The sequence below is a fragment of the Condylura cristata genome, unplaced genomic scaffold, assembly GCF_000260355.1.
Source record: "Condylura cristata isolate star-nosed mole 26May11 unplaced genomic scaffold, ConCri1.0 scaffold00017, whole genome shotgun sequence".
Classification (NCBI taxonomy): domain Eukaryota; kingdom Metazoa; phylum Chordata; class Mammalia; order Eulipotyphla; family Talpidae; genus Condylura; species Condylura cristata.
Window position 1 is genome coordinate 5940335 of NW_004567118.1, and position 12719 is coordinate 5953053.

At 59.9% G+C, this 12719-nt stretch overlaps 1 protein-coding gene across 1 annotated transcript in view; it reads left to right on the forward strand.

Moving 5' to 3' along the window:
- The first annotated feature begins 469 nt into the window (after nt 1–469).
- TBKBP1 (TBK1 binding protein 1) overlaps nt 470–12719 on the forward strand; it is a 27338-nt gene continuing 15088 nt past the window's right edge. The window contains exons 1-8 of the mRNA XM_012726050.1: nt 470–1371; nt 1483–1968; nt 2334–2456; nt 2734–2838; nt 3767–3947; nt 4486–4661; nt 4846–4907; nt 12589–12716. Coding sequence (XP_012581504.1) covers nt 1600–1968; nt 2334–2456; nt 2734–2838; nt 3767–3947; nt 4486–4661; nt 4846–4907; nt 12589–12716 — 1144 coding nt within the window. The 5' untranslated portion in view covers nt 470–1371; nt 1483–1599. The remainder of the gene's footprint in view (nt 1372–1482; nt 1969–2333; nt 2457–2733; nt 2839–3766; nt 3948–4485; nt 4662–4845; nt 4908–12588; nt 12717–12719) is intronic.

The following is a 12719-nucleotide window of genomic DNA, read 5'->3' on the forward strand; positions in this document are numbered from 1 at the left end:
GGGTCCGGCGTCGGCCGCCCGAATTCCCTCTTCCCCCGCCTCCGCCGTGCCTCAGGCCGCACCGCCTCCGGAGCCCCTTCCCCGGCCCGCGGACCGCGGTCGGGGGGCCTGGGGCTCGGGCAGCGGTGGGGGAGGGGGCTGCGTGGTCTCAGCCCCCGAGAGGGGAGGGGCGACAATTTCTGTCGGCCGAGCTACTGGGGTTTAAAGGGCGGCTCTTAAAGGGGCCGCAGAAGGGGCCCCGGGCCGACGAGGCACCCCCTCCCCACCCGCCCCCCCTGGCTCTCGCCGGAGCCGCTGGGCCGTGAGGAGAATGCAGAGGAAGGCGGCGTTTGGTCCGGGGGGCCTAGGGAACCGAGCCCCCGCGGTGGGGTTGGGTCCGAGGCGGCGGGCAGGGGGGTCTGGGGCGGGTGTGTGGCGCGCGCTGGCGAGCGGGGTTGGGGGGGGGGGGGGGGCTTGGGCCCGGGAGGAAACAGTTAAAGGTGGGGCCAGCTCCACAAACAGGCGCACACACTCTTTACTCAGACCTGGGCACACTCGCTCCCCTAACCTGGCGGGGCGCGGGTGGGGGCTCTGCGGGCCACACGCTGGGCCTGCGCCCTCTGCACCCCAGGCCCCCGCTGCCTGGCCCGGCGAGGTCGCACACCCCACTGCCCCATCGCGGCGCGCCGAGCCCCTCTCCGAGCGCACACACGCTCCCGCGCGCACACACCTCGGACATTCCCATAGTGCCTCACGTGACTCGCGCCCGAACGTGCCCACCCTTCCCACACGCTCACGCACGCGTGCACACTCGCGCGCACAAACACAGGGCCTCGGGCCACTTCCAACTCCATCCCGGCCCGTCGTCGCAGCCCCGCAAAGGCACTCGCTGGCTGTGGCTCACCCACACCCATTCACAGACACACTCCCCCCACGCGCCAGCCACAGACACACATTCATAAACAGGGCCGGCGAAGCGCACACCCCCTCCCCGCGCCTACTCCTTCGGGAGCCCTGAGTCATCCCTGCCCCCTCCCAGGGCTCCCCACGTTCCTGTGTGCAGACACACAGGGCCAGACTGGGGAACCTCCGGTGGCCCTTTTTCCCTGAGCCCAGCCCCCTTCCCCCCTGTGCTCCCTCTGACACTGGGCCAAGGACTTCCTGTAGGTCCTGGGTCAGGGGTGTGGGGGGCCTGGAGGGCTGCCACAGCCTTTTGTGCGTGGGGAGGCACTTCCTCTTCCTGAACTCTGGGATCCTGCAGGAGGAAGTTGGGCAGTTGGGCGGGGGCCTCAGAGGATGTGCTGTGCTGACCAGACCCTCCCAGAAGCTCTGGGCCTTCCTTAGGGAAGAGCTAGAGGGCTAGAGGCCTGAGATGAGGAGCTTGGCAGAGAGGTATTTGGGGAAGTAGGGGTTGGGGGGAGTGGAAAAGTGGCTGGGAAGTGAGCCAAGGCAAGGCCCCTCCTGGCCACCAGTGCTGGGAAGACAGCCCTCTCCTGTCCACAGGTCTTCTGGCTTCTGGAAGGCGCCCCTTCCTGCTGCTGGCCTGGCTCACTGGTTCCTACTTGTCACCCCTCTCCAGTCCTCACCTCGTCTCAACCCCTTCCCCCAAAGGCAGCAGAGATGATGGGGTTTAGTAATCTGGGAGGGGCCTGTTGTGAGGGTGCAGGGAAGGGAGGTGTCAGAGAAGTGCTCCAGGCTGGCCTCCCCACCATCGCCCCTGCTCTCCCAGGAGGCCCAGGGGGGTCCGTGGCCCAGGCCTTTGCCATGGAGTCCATGTTTGAAGATGACATCAGCATCCTGACCCAGGAGGCCCTGGGGCCCAGTGAGGTGTGGCTGGACGCCCCTGAAGATCCCTCACTAGGGGGGGACATGTGCTCTGCCTCCCACTTTGCCCTCATCACAGCCTATGGTGACATCAAGGAGCGGCTGGGGGGCCTGGAGAGGGAGAACGCCACCCTGCGCAGACGCCTCAAAGTCTATGAGATCAAGGTCAGAACCTCGAGATAAGGGATCTGTGTGCATGTGTGTGGTGGGGGGGACGTGGTGGGAATCGGACACCCAGTAGAGATCCCAGGGATCCAAAGAGCGTTCAGACTCTTGGGAACTTGAATGGTCCGCATGAGGGATGTGGCTCCGTAAGAAGGGAGGGGAGGGACTCACTATGCAGGGATGGGACCTGGGATCTCAAAGAGATCTGGTGGGAGACACCTGCAGGCCCATGGGCCGGGAAGCACAGATCCCGCTGGAGGGTGGTAGAAGGTGGGAGGGGGGGGCTGGAGACAGGTTGTGGGGGGAGGCACAGCAGGCTGAAGCTCAGCAGGGAGCTTTCCTGAAGAAGGCCTGCCCCCTCCCAGTACCCGCTGATCAGTGACTTTGGAGAGGAGCATGGCTTCTCCCTGTATGAAATCAAGGATGGCTCCCTGCTAGAGGTGGAGAAGGTCAGCCTGCAGCAGCAGCTCAACCAGTTCCAGCATGAGGTGAGCCCTCACAACGCCTTCCAGCCCAGGCCATGCTCCCTGAGCTCCTTGCTCCAATCTGTTTCTGACCCCCCACCCCATCTTTAACTGTCCTCCCAACCCCACCGCACACACCTCTGGTCTTTGTCCCTTTAATCAGGGGTGGCTGTGGTCCTCCCTAGTCCCAGCTGCAGCTCCTCTCGCTCCTCCTTTGGATGCTGGGAGGGAGCTGCTTAGCCCCCAAGTGAAAGATGGGTTTCACTGTGGAGTATACCCCACCCCCTTGCACCCCATTCAGTTACAGAAGAATAAGGAGCAGGAAGAACAGCTCGGGGAGATGATCCAGGCTTACGAGAAACTCTGTGTGGAGAAGAACGACCTGGAAACAGAACTGGGGGAGATGGTGAGGCCCAGGGAGCTGTGGGTGCTGGGGGTGTGACTCCAGCTGTGGGGCTCTGTGCCCCCTCTGTGTATAGTGAGTGGCCTTGTGCTGGGGGCTGTGTGTGTCATGCAGGTGTGTTTACACCTGGTCACACAGTGACAAGAGATGACTGTGTGAGTGACCCTGTAGGACATTGCCCACACAGGGCTGACCCTGTGCCTGTCACACAGCACCTGAAAGTCTGTGTAGGTGAGGACAGAGGTCATCTGGTTGCTGGGGTGGGTCTTGGTCTGAGTCTGGGGTGGCCAGGCGTGTGAGTGGGTGGCAGGTGTCAGAAACAGGAGACGTCATCTCTGCCAAGTTCTGGCTGTGACTTAGGTCAAGTCGCTAAGACTCTGTCCCTTGTCTGAAAAGTGGGGCAAATAACCTCACTAAGCTGTTGCGGGGTAATGGGGCATTCGTGTAAAAATGCTTTGCCTTGATAATCATGAATGTGCCACTTACTATGTGCCAGGCACTGTTGTTATCTCTTTACAACTATTTACTAGTTTTAATTCTCATGACAGCCCTAGGAGGGAGGTGTGGTTATCCCTGTGCCATAGATGAGGAGTATGAGGTGGTTAAGTCACAGGTGCATATGGAACTTATGATGCTCCCGAGGATGACAGGGTCTGGGTAGGGGGCTGAGCGTGCTTCTAAGTGCCCCTGTGTTGATGATAGGGCAGAGGCACTAACTGTGACCTTGCAAGGGGCAGGAGCCAGAAACATCTGCATTGCAGATGCTGGGAAGGGGACCTCACACTCATGGCCACTTGGAGAGTGGAGCTGGGATGTGTGACCTGGAGCCTTGGCGCTGGTTAGGGGCGGTGGGGTGGTGGAAGCCAGGGTTCAGCAGACCCACAGTGGCACCCTGGTCCCCGGCAGACCCTTACCTTTGTCTCCCCTGCAGCGGGCCCTGGTGGAGACCCACCTGCGGCAGATCTGTGGTTTGGAGCAGCAGCTGCGGCAGCAGCAAGGCCTGCGGGATGCAGCCTTCCCCAGCCTGAGCCCCCCACCAGCCCCCGCCCCTCCCTGTGCTGAGCTGGACCTGCACTACTTGGCAATGAGAGGGGGATCTGGCTTGAGTCATGGTGAGATTGGTTACTCTTGATTTCCCTACCCAAAGTCCCCAAACCTAACCCCGTTTCACTAGCACTGGGCACCTCCAGCTTCTCCGATCTAGTCAACGCTCCATCACGTCTTAAAGTTCTCGGGTAACTACCCCAGCCTGCCTTATGCTGTTCCCTCTCTTCATCCACTGTTGTCCCATCTTCCCTCACTCTGTCCCTCTTCCTTCCTTCATTCCCAGGCTACCCCCATGCAATTCCTGTTTAGGCCAGCAGAGGGCACCCCCACACTGAGTCCCCTTGCCTGTCCAAGGTTGTGAGTAGGGGAGGCCCCTGAGGATGTTTGGAGACTTGAGTTTGGCCAGGGAAGTCCTACAACCAATCATCTTATTTTTTCCCCTGGGCTCCAGGAAGATTAGAAAAAGGCAGCTCCCTCCTCACTGCCCTCAGTAGAGGTATCTTTCATTCTGGGCTCTCTGTCTCTCTTGAAGCCCTCACCTGTTCACTTGTGCTGATCCGGGACTTAGCAGACCCAACTTGATATTGCTTTCTTCCCTGCCAGCGGGCTGGCCAGGCCCCTCACCGAGCATGAGTGACCTGGAGCGCAGGCGGCTGGAGGAGGCTCTGGAGGCTGCCCAGGGAGAGGCCCGGGGGGCCCAGCTTCGGGAGGAACAGCTCCAGGCTGAGTGCGAGCGGCTGCAGGGGGAGCTGAAGCAGATGCAGGAGACCAGGGCCCAGGTAAACGGCCAGGAGGGCTGGACCCTGAGTCCCTCTTCTGTCGCCTCTAGAGCGATGTGGAGATTTGGGGGCTGCTGGAAGCCACCTTTAGGGGTCCAGGGCTTGGTCACTAAATGGGGATGGCAGAGAAGGGGAGTCCTGGCAGTGTAAGGTTGGCATCTGATCTCTCTATCTTCTCCCGTAGGATCTGGCCTCCAATCAGTCGGAGCGGGACATGGCGTGGGTGAAAAGAGTTGGGGACGATCAGTAAGTTACCACTGTATTTCTTTCCCTCTTAAACCTGTCCTTCAGGGGGCACCTCCCAGGTCCCCACTTGGTTCGTTTCTCCCCCTCTGCATTGTTTGGGTGACCTCCCTTCCAGGCTGTCATGGGTGAGGTGTTTGCTGTTTCTTGTGTGGTTCCTTCACGGGAAGGAGGTGAGACTCTGGTACTTTCCTTTTGCTTCCCTGTGGCACCCAAGCCCACCTCCTCTTGAGTGTCAGGATCAGGAGACACTCCCTCAGCAGTGTTACTGCTACATGCTGTGTCCCTGGTGCATTGTGGGGCCTTTCTGGGGCCCCATGTTCTACCCAAGAACTAAGGCCCTGCCAGTGGGTTACTCCTCCCTCCCCAGTGAGGACCAAGGAGATGGTCCCTTTCAGGCTTTGTTGTGCCTGCTCCTGTGGGGAGAGAGAAGGCTGAGCCTTGGGAGAGGAGAGCTTCCTTGCCCTCACACAACAGCAGGGTGTGCGCTGCTGGGGTGCTCCTTTGGAGTCCTGCCAGCAAGAGGGGCAGCAGGAAGTAAGGAGGAGCCATGTCGAGGGAGTAACAGGGTGGGGGTCTGGGGAGTACTGGGCAGCAAGGAGGGTGAGTGGCAGCCAGGCAGCAGGAGCCCAGTGCTGTTCACATCCGCACCCAGCGCATCCTCTCCCGCTTTCTGAGAAACACAGCACAAACCTCCTTCCGCCTCAGCCCTGTTCCCTGAAATGAGTCCCATGGCACAGACTCCCTACTTTCAATGGAGGGGAAGACCAAGGCTCAGAGAAGTCAGTAACTAACTTTTCATCACACAGCATGGGACCCTAGGGGTCCCTCTCATGGTAGATGAGTCCCCACCGTCCTCCTGGCTGAGACACCCCCTCATCTCGCTCCACGTGCTGGGTTGGGACCTGGGTGGAGCTGTGGCAGCTGGGGGGTGAGAACCCAGTTCATGGCACGGTTGGGTGGGACCCCACAGCTAGACTGTTCAGGGTGTGGGGAGGGTCCACCCTAACTAGTGGCTGGGCTCAAAGGCCATCCTAGCCATGTGCCCAAACCCGCAACACACACACCCTCATGCTCTCACACATGCACAAGTTCTAGAATCCTAGCTAGCCCCAAGATCAGCACCTTTTATGGGTCACTGAGCCCAACCCTGCTGGAAGACCAGAGGGCTCCCTGGATAGGTTGACTCTGGAGAGGACATTTTGGCAGCCAGACTCAGAATCCCAGGGACCTTTCCTGGTCTTTGCTTTCCCTCTGGCCCCTGGTTTCCCTCATGGGTCAGAGGTCCGTCATTACGGGAGAGGAAGAGGACAGAGGAGCAGGTCAGAGGAGCCGCAGACCCGGGCCAGACAGAGCCCCTCCTGTCAGGTGCTTGTGGAGATCAGCTCCCATGTTGGTTCCTGTCACCGCAACAGCCCCTTCTTCTCCCCAGCCCGAGGCGCCCACCCCCTGCCCCTTTGGCCAGTGGGAGCGGGTCTCCACTCCGGAGCCAGCAGTGTCCGTCCAGCCCAGCCTGGGGCTCTGTCGCCGGCTCCTGGACTTGAGCCTGGCCTGCCCAGACTGCCACTTCCTTCAGGCCAGGCGTCTCTGGATTGCCCCAGCCTGGCAAGAGTTAATTCTCAAAGGAAGTCCCCACTCCCCCGGTAGTTTTATTTTCTTATAAACTCAGCTCCTTTTGGTAATAGGTTGCTGCTGAGTGCTCCCTCCCGTCTCTCCCCGCCACCTGGAAGGCTCTGTCACCTGCTGCCCGTGCGCTGTCTCCACAACCCTCCTCTTCCTTCACTCCTGCCTGACTCCTGGGCTAGGAGGGCTTTTCCCTGCCGGCTCCCCCAGGACAGGAAGGCTGTGGGTTATCCAGAAGGGGCGGCATTGGGATGAGGAAGAGCCAGGATGTCTGCGAGTGGAAGAGGGGAGCCTGTTCCCATGTGGGAGTATCCTGTGCCCCCCCCACCCCGTCCTAGCAGGACATCTCCACCACAGCAGCGTGGTTTCCAGAGCTCAGGGTTCTGGCAGTTAACTGCCTGCCCTTTCTTATGTGGGTCCTGTTGCCATTCTCTTCCCTGCACTGGTCCTGGCTGAGGCAGCCCTGGCCCCAAGGTTTCCCAGCCCTCCCATCCCTGCCCGCCCCACCTCCGCCTACAGACTCTGGTCATCAACGGTCCTCTGAAACGGGGCCCTGGGGCCACACCAGACTGCCACCACCCAGGTCTGACCTCTGGACAGGAGCACCTGACGGCCACAAATCCCCCAGAGGAAGAGCTGCTGGGGGGTCACTCAGGGGCCAAAGGCAGTGATGGGGGTGTGTGTGCAGAGGTGGATCCCACTTACTTCTGAGGTTGTACGGGGAGGCAGAGATCCCAGGACCCCTGGAGGGTCCCAGCCAGGGTGGCAGGTGCAGGATCCATGGCTCCCTCCCCACTGTGCCTGGCCCAGAGTCACAGGGCTCCTGAGAGCTCCTTTCTGAGGGTGCAGTGAAGGGTAAGGGGACATTGTGGAGGGGGGCTCTGAGGGGACAGGGGCTCAGTGAGGGGGACTGAGGGCTCAGGAGGGAAAGGACTCATCCATGAGTGGCCCATCAGTGAGGGGCCAGTGAAAAGACAGGGGTGCAGTATGAATGATGAGGGGGGAAACTATAGGCTTCTTTTTCCCGACGTGGGGGGGCTCAGTGTTGCAGCCTGGGTTCTTTTCCGCCCAGCCCCCCCCCCCCCCCAGCCCTCTCTCCCCCCCCCCCCCCCCCCCCCAACAGCCCTCTCTCCACCCACAAGCCTCTGCGTGGGCTGCGGTTTGTAGTGGGGGAGAAGTGTGAACTCAAGAGAGAGGATGGAAACTCTGCACAGAGGTCAAGGGCAGTGTGGGGTGGGTCAGGACGGAAGTCGGAGACCCCCATGTAGCCTCACACCCCAGAACAGTGAGCCCAGGGTCCCCTCACCCCCCCTTCACGCTTCTCAACCTCTCAACTTCCTTTCTTTCAAGTCTCCTTCAACCTGGGCACCCAGAGCTCACAGGAGTTAACCCCTGAGACCTTGCAGCTTTGGGGGCTCCCCAAGTAGAGGAGGAGTTTTGTAGTTGGGGGTCACTGCCCCCTCCGAGTTGTGGCCTGGGGGCTGGTGGCCTTCGCCCGTCTGGTCTCTCCTTGCCAGCAGCGCAGAGTGCTGTGCCCGGGCTCCCTGCCTCCTGCTCTTAAATCAGCCATGAGCCTGCGTCTCCAAGAAAGCACCAAAACTGGCTGCCCCCCTCTCCACCTGTCTCCTAGGTAGTGCACCTACATCTCAGGGAACTCCCATGAAACATGATTAAGGAATTGTTGCCTTTTACAGCTCAGCACGCTGAGGTGCAGAGAAGTAGCTAGAGAAATTCAAGTGCAAACACCTCCAGGTCCCGAGCGGTGGAGCAGCGTCACCTTTGCTGTGTTGTTCTGCTTCAGGCTCTTCCTCAGGTGGGAGGCCTGTAGGGGGGCCACCAGGTGATTTGCTGACCAGATTGGATCACTTTTGAAAGTGAAAGGGGGCACTATTAATAATTACGCAGGGGAAGCTAGTGTCAGCCAGGACGGTCTGGGGAGAGGGGTGTCACGGCTGCACTGTGAGCCCTGCCCAGCTGCTCAGGAGGCTTTCGAGACACCGTGAGCACCTGGCTGGGCTGGAAGCGGCCAGCCCCCACAAGGAGCTGGGCCCTGGGGACCTCACGTCACAGCGGAGAGTGAAGGGGCTTACAGCCAGCCAGAAAGGAAGTGGTGGAGTACTTGGTTGGCTTGCTGCACACTGACTTCCTCCTCTCCCTGGCTGGCCGGCCCGCAACCTCAAGGGCTCTGCTCCAGCCCTGCCTGCGGTCCCTCTCCAGGGCCAGGCGGGAAGGCTGGTGCGGGGGGTGTCTGTGTTGGGAAATTTGGTTCCTGAGTTCCCCCAGGGGTGAGGGGCTGGGGGCCAGCAAGGGATGCCAGGCTGGGGATGCTGGGTTTCTGTCTCCTCTCCTTTCTGACTCAGCCCAGTGATTCTGACCATGTGACCTGTCCTAATCCTGAGTCCCATCCTAACCCCAAAACTGCTCCATCTATGACTCCTACCCCGCCCTGATCTGACTCCTGAGCTCAGCTGACCTCAAGGCCCCCCCTAGCTCTAATCTCTTGACCCCACACTGGCCTGAATTCCCCCCTCCAAGCATCGTCCCCACAGCGCCACTGCAACTTGGGGCACCCAGCGCCCTCCCCTGGAGAAGACACTGCCCTTGGAAGCCACGTGTCTTCCAGCTGTTTTGGAGCAGAGAGGCTTTTGGTGCCTGGTCTCTAACCCTTGTCATCTCTGCTCCAGTCCCTGTCAGTAGCAGTGAAGGTGATTATCTGCAGACGAATTTTTGAGATCCCTGAGCTATTCGCAGAAAGAATGAGCGAAGGGGTAAGTCGATGATGGATGGAAAAACGAGTGGTGGAGCTCTGCCATTTGCACTTTGGCTCCTCCAGAGGTGCCAGTGCAGCAGGCTGAGGTGCCAAGCTCGAGTTTGATCCCTGCTCAGGGCCACCGCTCTCTGTGACCTCGAGCCAGCTCTTCGCAGCTCTGTTCTGCTTTCACGCATCTCCAGCGCCTTTCTGTCCTCTTCCAGGCAGGGCTGGCGCTTGCTGCTCGTGCTCCCAGGCCCCTTCCCCAGCTCCCAGCCTCCTCTTCCTCGTGGTCTTTCCTGTCTGCTGCCTTCCCACCTTCCTGCTCCTCATTCCTGATCCTTTTGGAAGGCGGTTTACAGCGTAGTGGTCAGTAGCCTGGACTTTGGAGTCCAGGGGTCCAGCGCGTCCATTCGAGCCGCTCCACCAACTGCTAGGCGTTGGTCCAGTGTCTTAACCCCTGTGTGTTTTGGGCGTTTCATCTGTAAAATGGGGATGATTATGGTGTCGGCATCATGGTATGAAGATGAAATAAAGTTCTTAGCATGATGCCTGGAGCATAGATGCTCTTATAGATGAGCCATGATTCTCTTCTCCCTGGGGCCCTCCCCAGGTTCTGAGAGACTCAGAATTTCCCTCATCGTTTAAGTACTAAGGAAGCACCCAAATGCAGCCATCTGCTGCCGCTCACCCAACCCATCCTTCCCAAACAGTCATGATGGTGGAAAATAGCGCTCAGGTGTAGGCCAGGAAGCCAGGAAATGGAGTGTGTATTTAGGTGCACGTGTGCAACTCTTGATTGTGTTGTGAAGTTGAGATTTTTTTCCACTGAATTGGCAGTGTGTTTCCTAATGTGAGTCATTCCTCTCTGTCGTATTTAGCAGCCTGGGCCTGTGCATCTTGAGGTGGCTTGATGACTGGGGGAGGTCCTTAGGGCCATCAGCATGGGGTCCTCGGGTGCGCCCGCCCGTCCCTAGGGGCTGAGAGGGTTTTGTGAGGGCTGCGTGGGCTGCTTGCCCCAGCGCTGGGCATTCTGGGCTGGGGGTCTCTTCCTTCCATTTCCTGCTTTCCTGTCTGTTTTTCTGTGAAAGGGCACCAGGAGCTTGGCAGTAGAAATTGGGGTAGCTCCTGACAAGGAGAGGAAGGCACGGAGGGGGAGATGGGGCCTGGGAGCTGATGTGGCAGGTGAGAGCTCTGCAGTGGAGTGTGAGGTGACGACCTGTGTCACCTGAGCTCAGCCAGGAAGGCAGCTGAGAAGAAGAAAGGCTGCCCGATCAGGGGAGAACGGTCCCTCTGTGCCCTGTGCAGAGCCCCCTCCTGTCCCACCACCCTCTGAGAGCCCCCATCTCACGGGGAAGACGTGGCACCTCCAGATTGCCCTGGTCTGAAGGGGGAGCGTTCCCTGGGGAATTCCCAACTTAATGAAGGACAGTTGGGACCTCCCTGTTGATGTGGGAGATGCCACTTCTCCCTACAGGTGCTTGAGATGAGGTTGGGGGACACAGGACCCAGTTAGCTGTCATAAGCACTACAGAAACAGCAAGAGTTCCTGAAGGCCTCCTTCATCTCTGCTCTTGTCCATCCCTGCCCACTAGTGATGGGAAGCATCCTCCTTCCAGAGGTCCTACCCGTTAGTTAGCAGTAAGCTGCCTTTAGCCCAGACGAGTTAACCAAAGCCTTGTGCCCCACCGCTCAGCCCAGCTCTGCCCGAGGATCAATAAGAGGGGCCAGCCTCAGCCAGCGAGCAGAGCGGAGCTCAGGCAGCGTCTACCCTCTGCACCTCGGCTTTTCCTGCCCTCTGAAGCCTAACCTCACTACTTCCCCTCCTCTCCTCTGGGGCCACACACACACACACACACACACACACACACACACACACATGCACACGCCATTCCTCATACTCGGCCTGAACGCACACCTTCCTCCCTCCCTCCTATCCACATACATCCTTCCACAGGTCTGACGCCTTGGGCCAGGCCCTCAGGGTCCGGAGACCCCCCACCTATCCCTCCTGCTCAGGGCCCCACAGTGCCTGGGGCTCAGGGCCTCTGTCAGGAGATCGCCCGCTGGGGGCAGCTTAGCCTCTGCCTGTCACTTCCCTCCAGCTCCAGCTGCCAGAGTTCTGGAGTTGGTGGAGGAGGAAACCAAAGTCCTTGCCTCCCAGGCTCTGTCCAGACCCAGAACAGAGGTGGAGGTCATGACCCAAGGCATGGCAGAGCCACCGCAGGTCGGGAAGGGCATCTTGTGCCCACGGGGCAGAGTGAGGGGGGGTGGCAGGGGCAGCGCCGAGGGGCAGTAACGCGCAGAGAGGAAGGAAGGATAAAGGAAGCCAGGTAAGTCTTTGCTGTGCTCACTCTGCTCCAGCTTTGTGAGCGTGTCTGTCTAGGAGGCCTAAGCAGGAAGTGGGGAGGAAGAAAGGGAAGAAGAAAGAGAAATGGGTAGAGAAGCTGTGTCATGATCCACTGCCTGAACATCCACTGGGCCCAGCCCTGGAAAGTGCAGTAAAGAATGATCCCCTCCGGCACTCTGGGGCTTTGGCACTCTGGGTCTGGAACAAAGCCGCTTTGGTGCTTGGCGCCCTCAAGGTATGCAGTGCGCAGTGGCTGTCCACACAGATCTGCTCAAGCTGGAGGAAGCTTCCAGGAAGCTTTGAGGCCGAAGCCAAGAGCCGTGACCGGACCCTGGCAGACTTGGTCCAGGTTTATCAGTTGGCCAAGCCCAGAGGCCGAGTTTTCACCTTTGGATGGGGCTCTTGTAGACTGCACGGCGTGGCCCCCAGGCTTCACGGGGCTCCTGCCCTCCACACAGTTACACTTGCACGCTCTAGGAGGAAATTCACAGTGGCCAGAGGTATACTATAGACTCAGCTTTTTGATGAATCCATGTTTCATAGCCACCCTAGCTCCTGCACGGATTAGAAAAGCATTCCCACATACCTGCATGCGACAGGTGCAGGATGAGCCATGCTCAGAGAACACGTGGAGGCAGGGCCACTTGGAGTCACAAGACCCCCCAGCCCTGGCCCACAATCCGCCACTGCCCTAGCCGCTGTCAAGTTCACAGGGAGGAGAGGGAGGCGCCCTGGGACAGGTGGCATTTGAGGTGACCTTAAAGGCCCAAAGGAAATCTGCAGTTGGAGCAGAAGGGCCCCGAGGGGGCTTGTGGGCCAGGTGCTGGGGCAGAACCAGCTGTTCCTCCACAGCGTGACAGCAGACCTACCTACTGCCTCGTGCTCTCCCACCCCTGCCCTCTGACCTCAGGATCAGGGCAGACTGGGGCGGAGCCTTGAGGCCGGGTGTGGCTGTTCTTCAGGGTGAATTTGGCACTGGCTTACACGGAGCTGACGGAGGAGCTGGGCCGCCTCCGGGAGCTGAGCGCCCTGCAGGGGAGGATCCTGAGGACCCTGCTTCAGGAGCAGGCCCTGAGTGGCGGTGAGAGGGGCC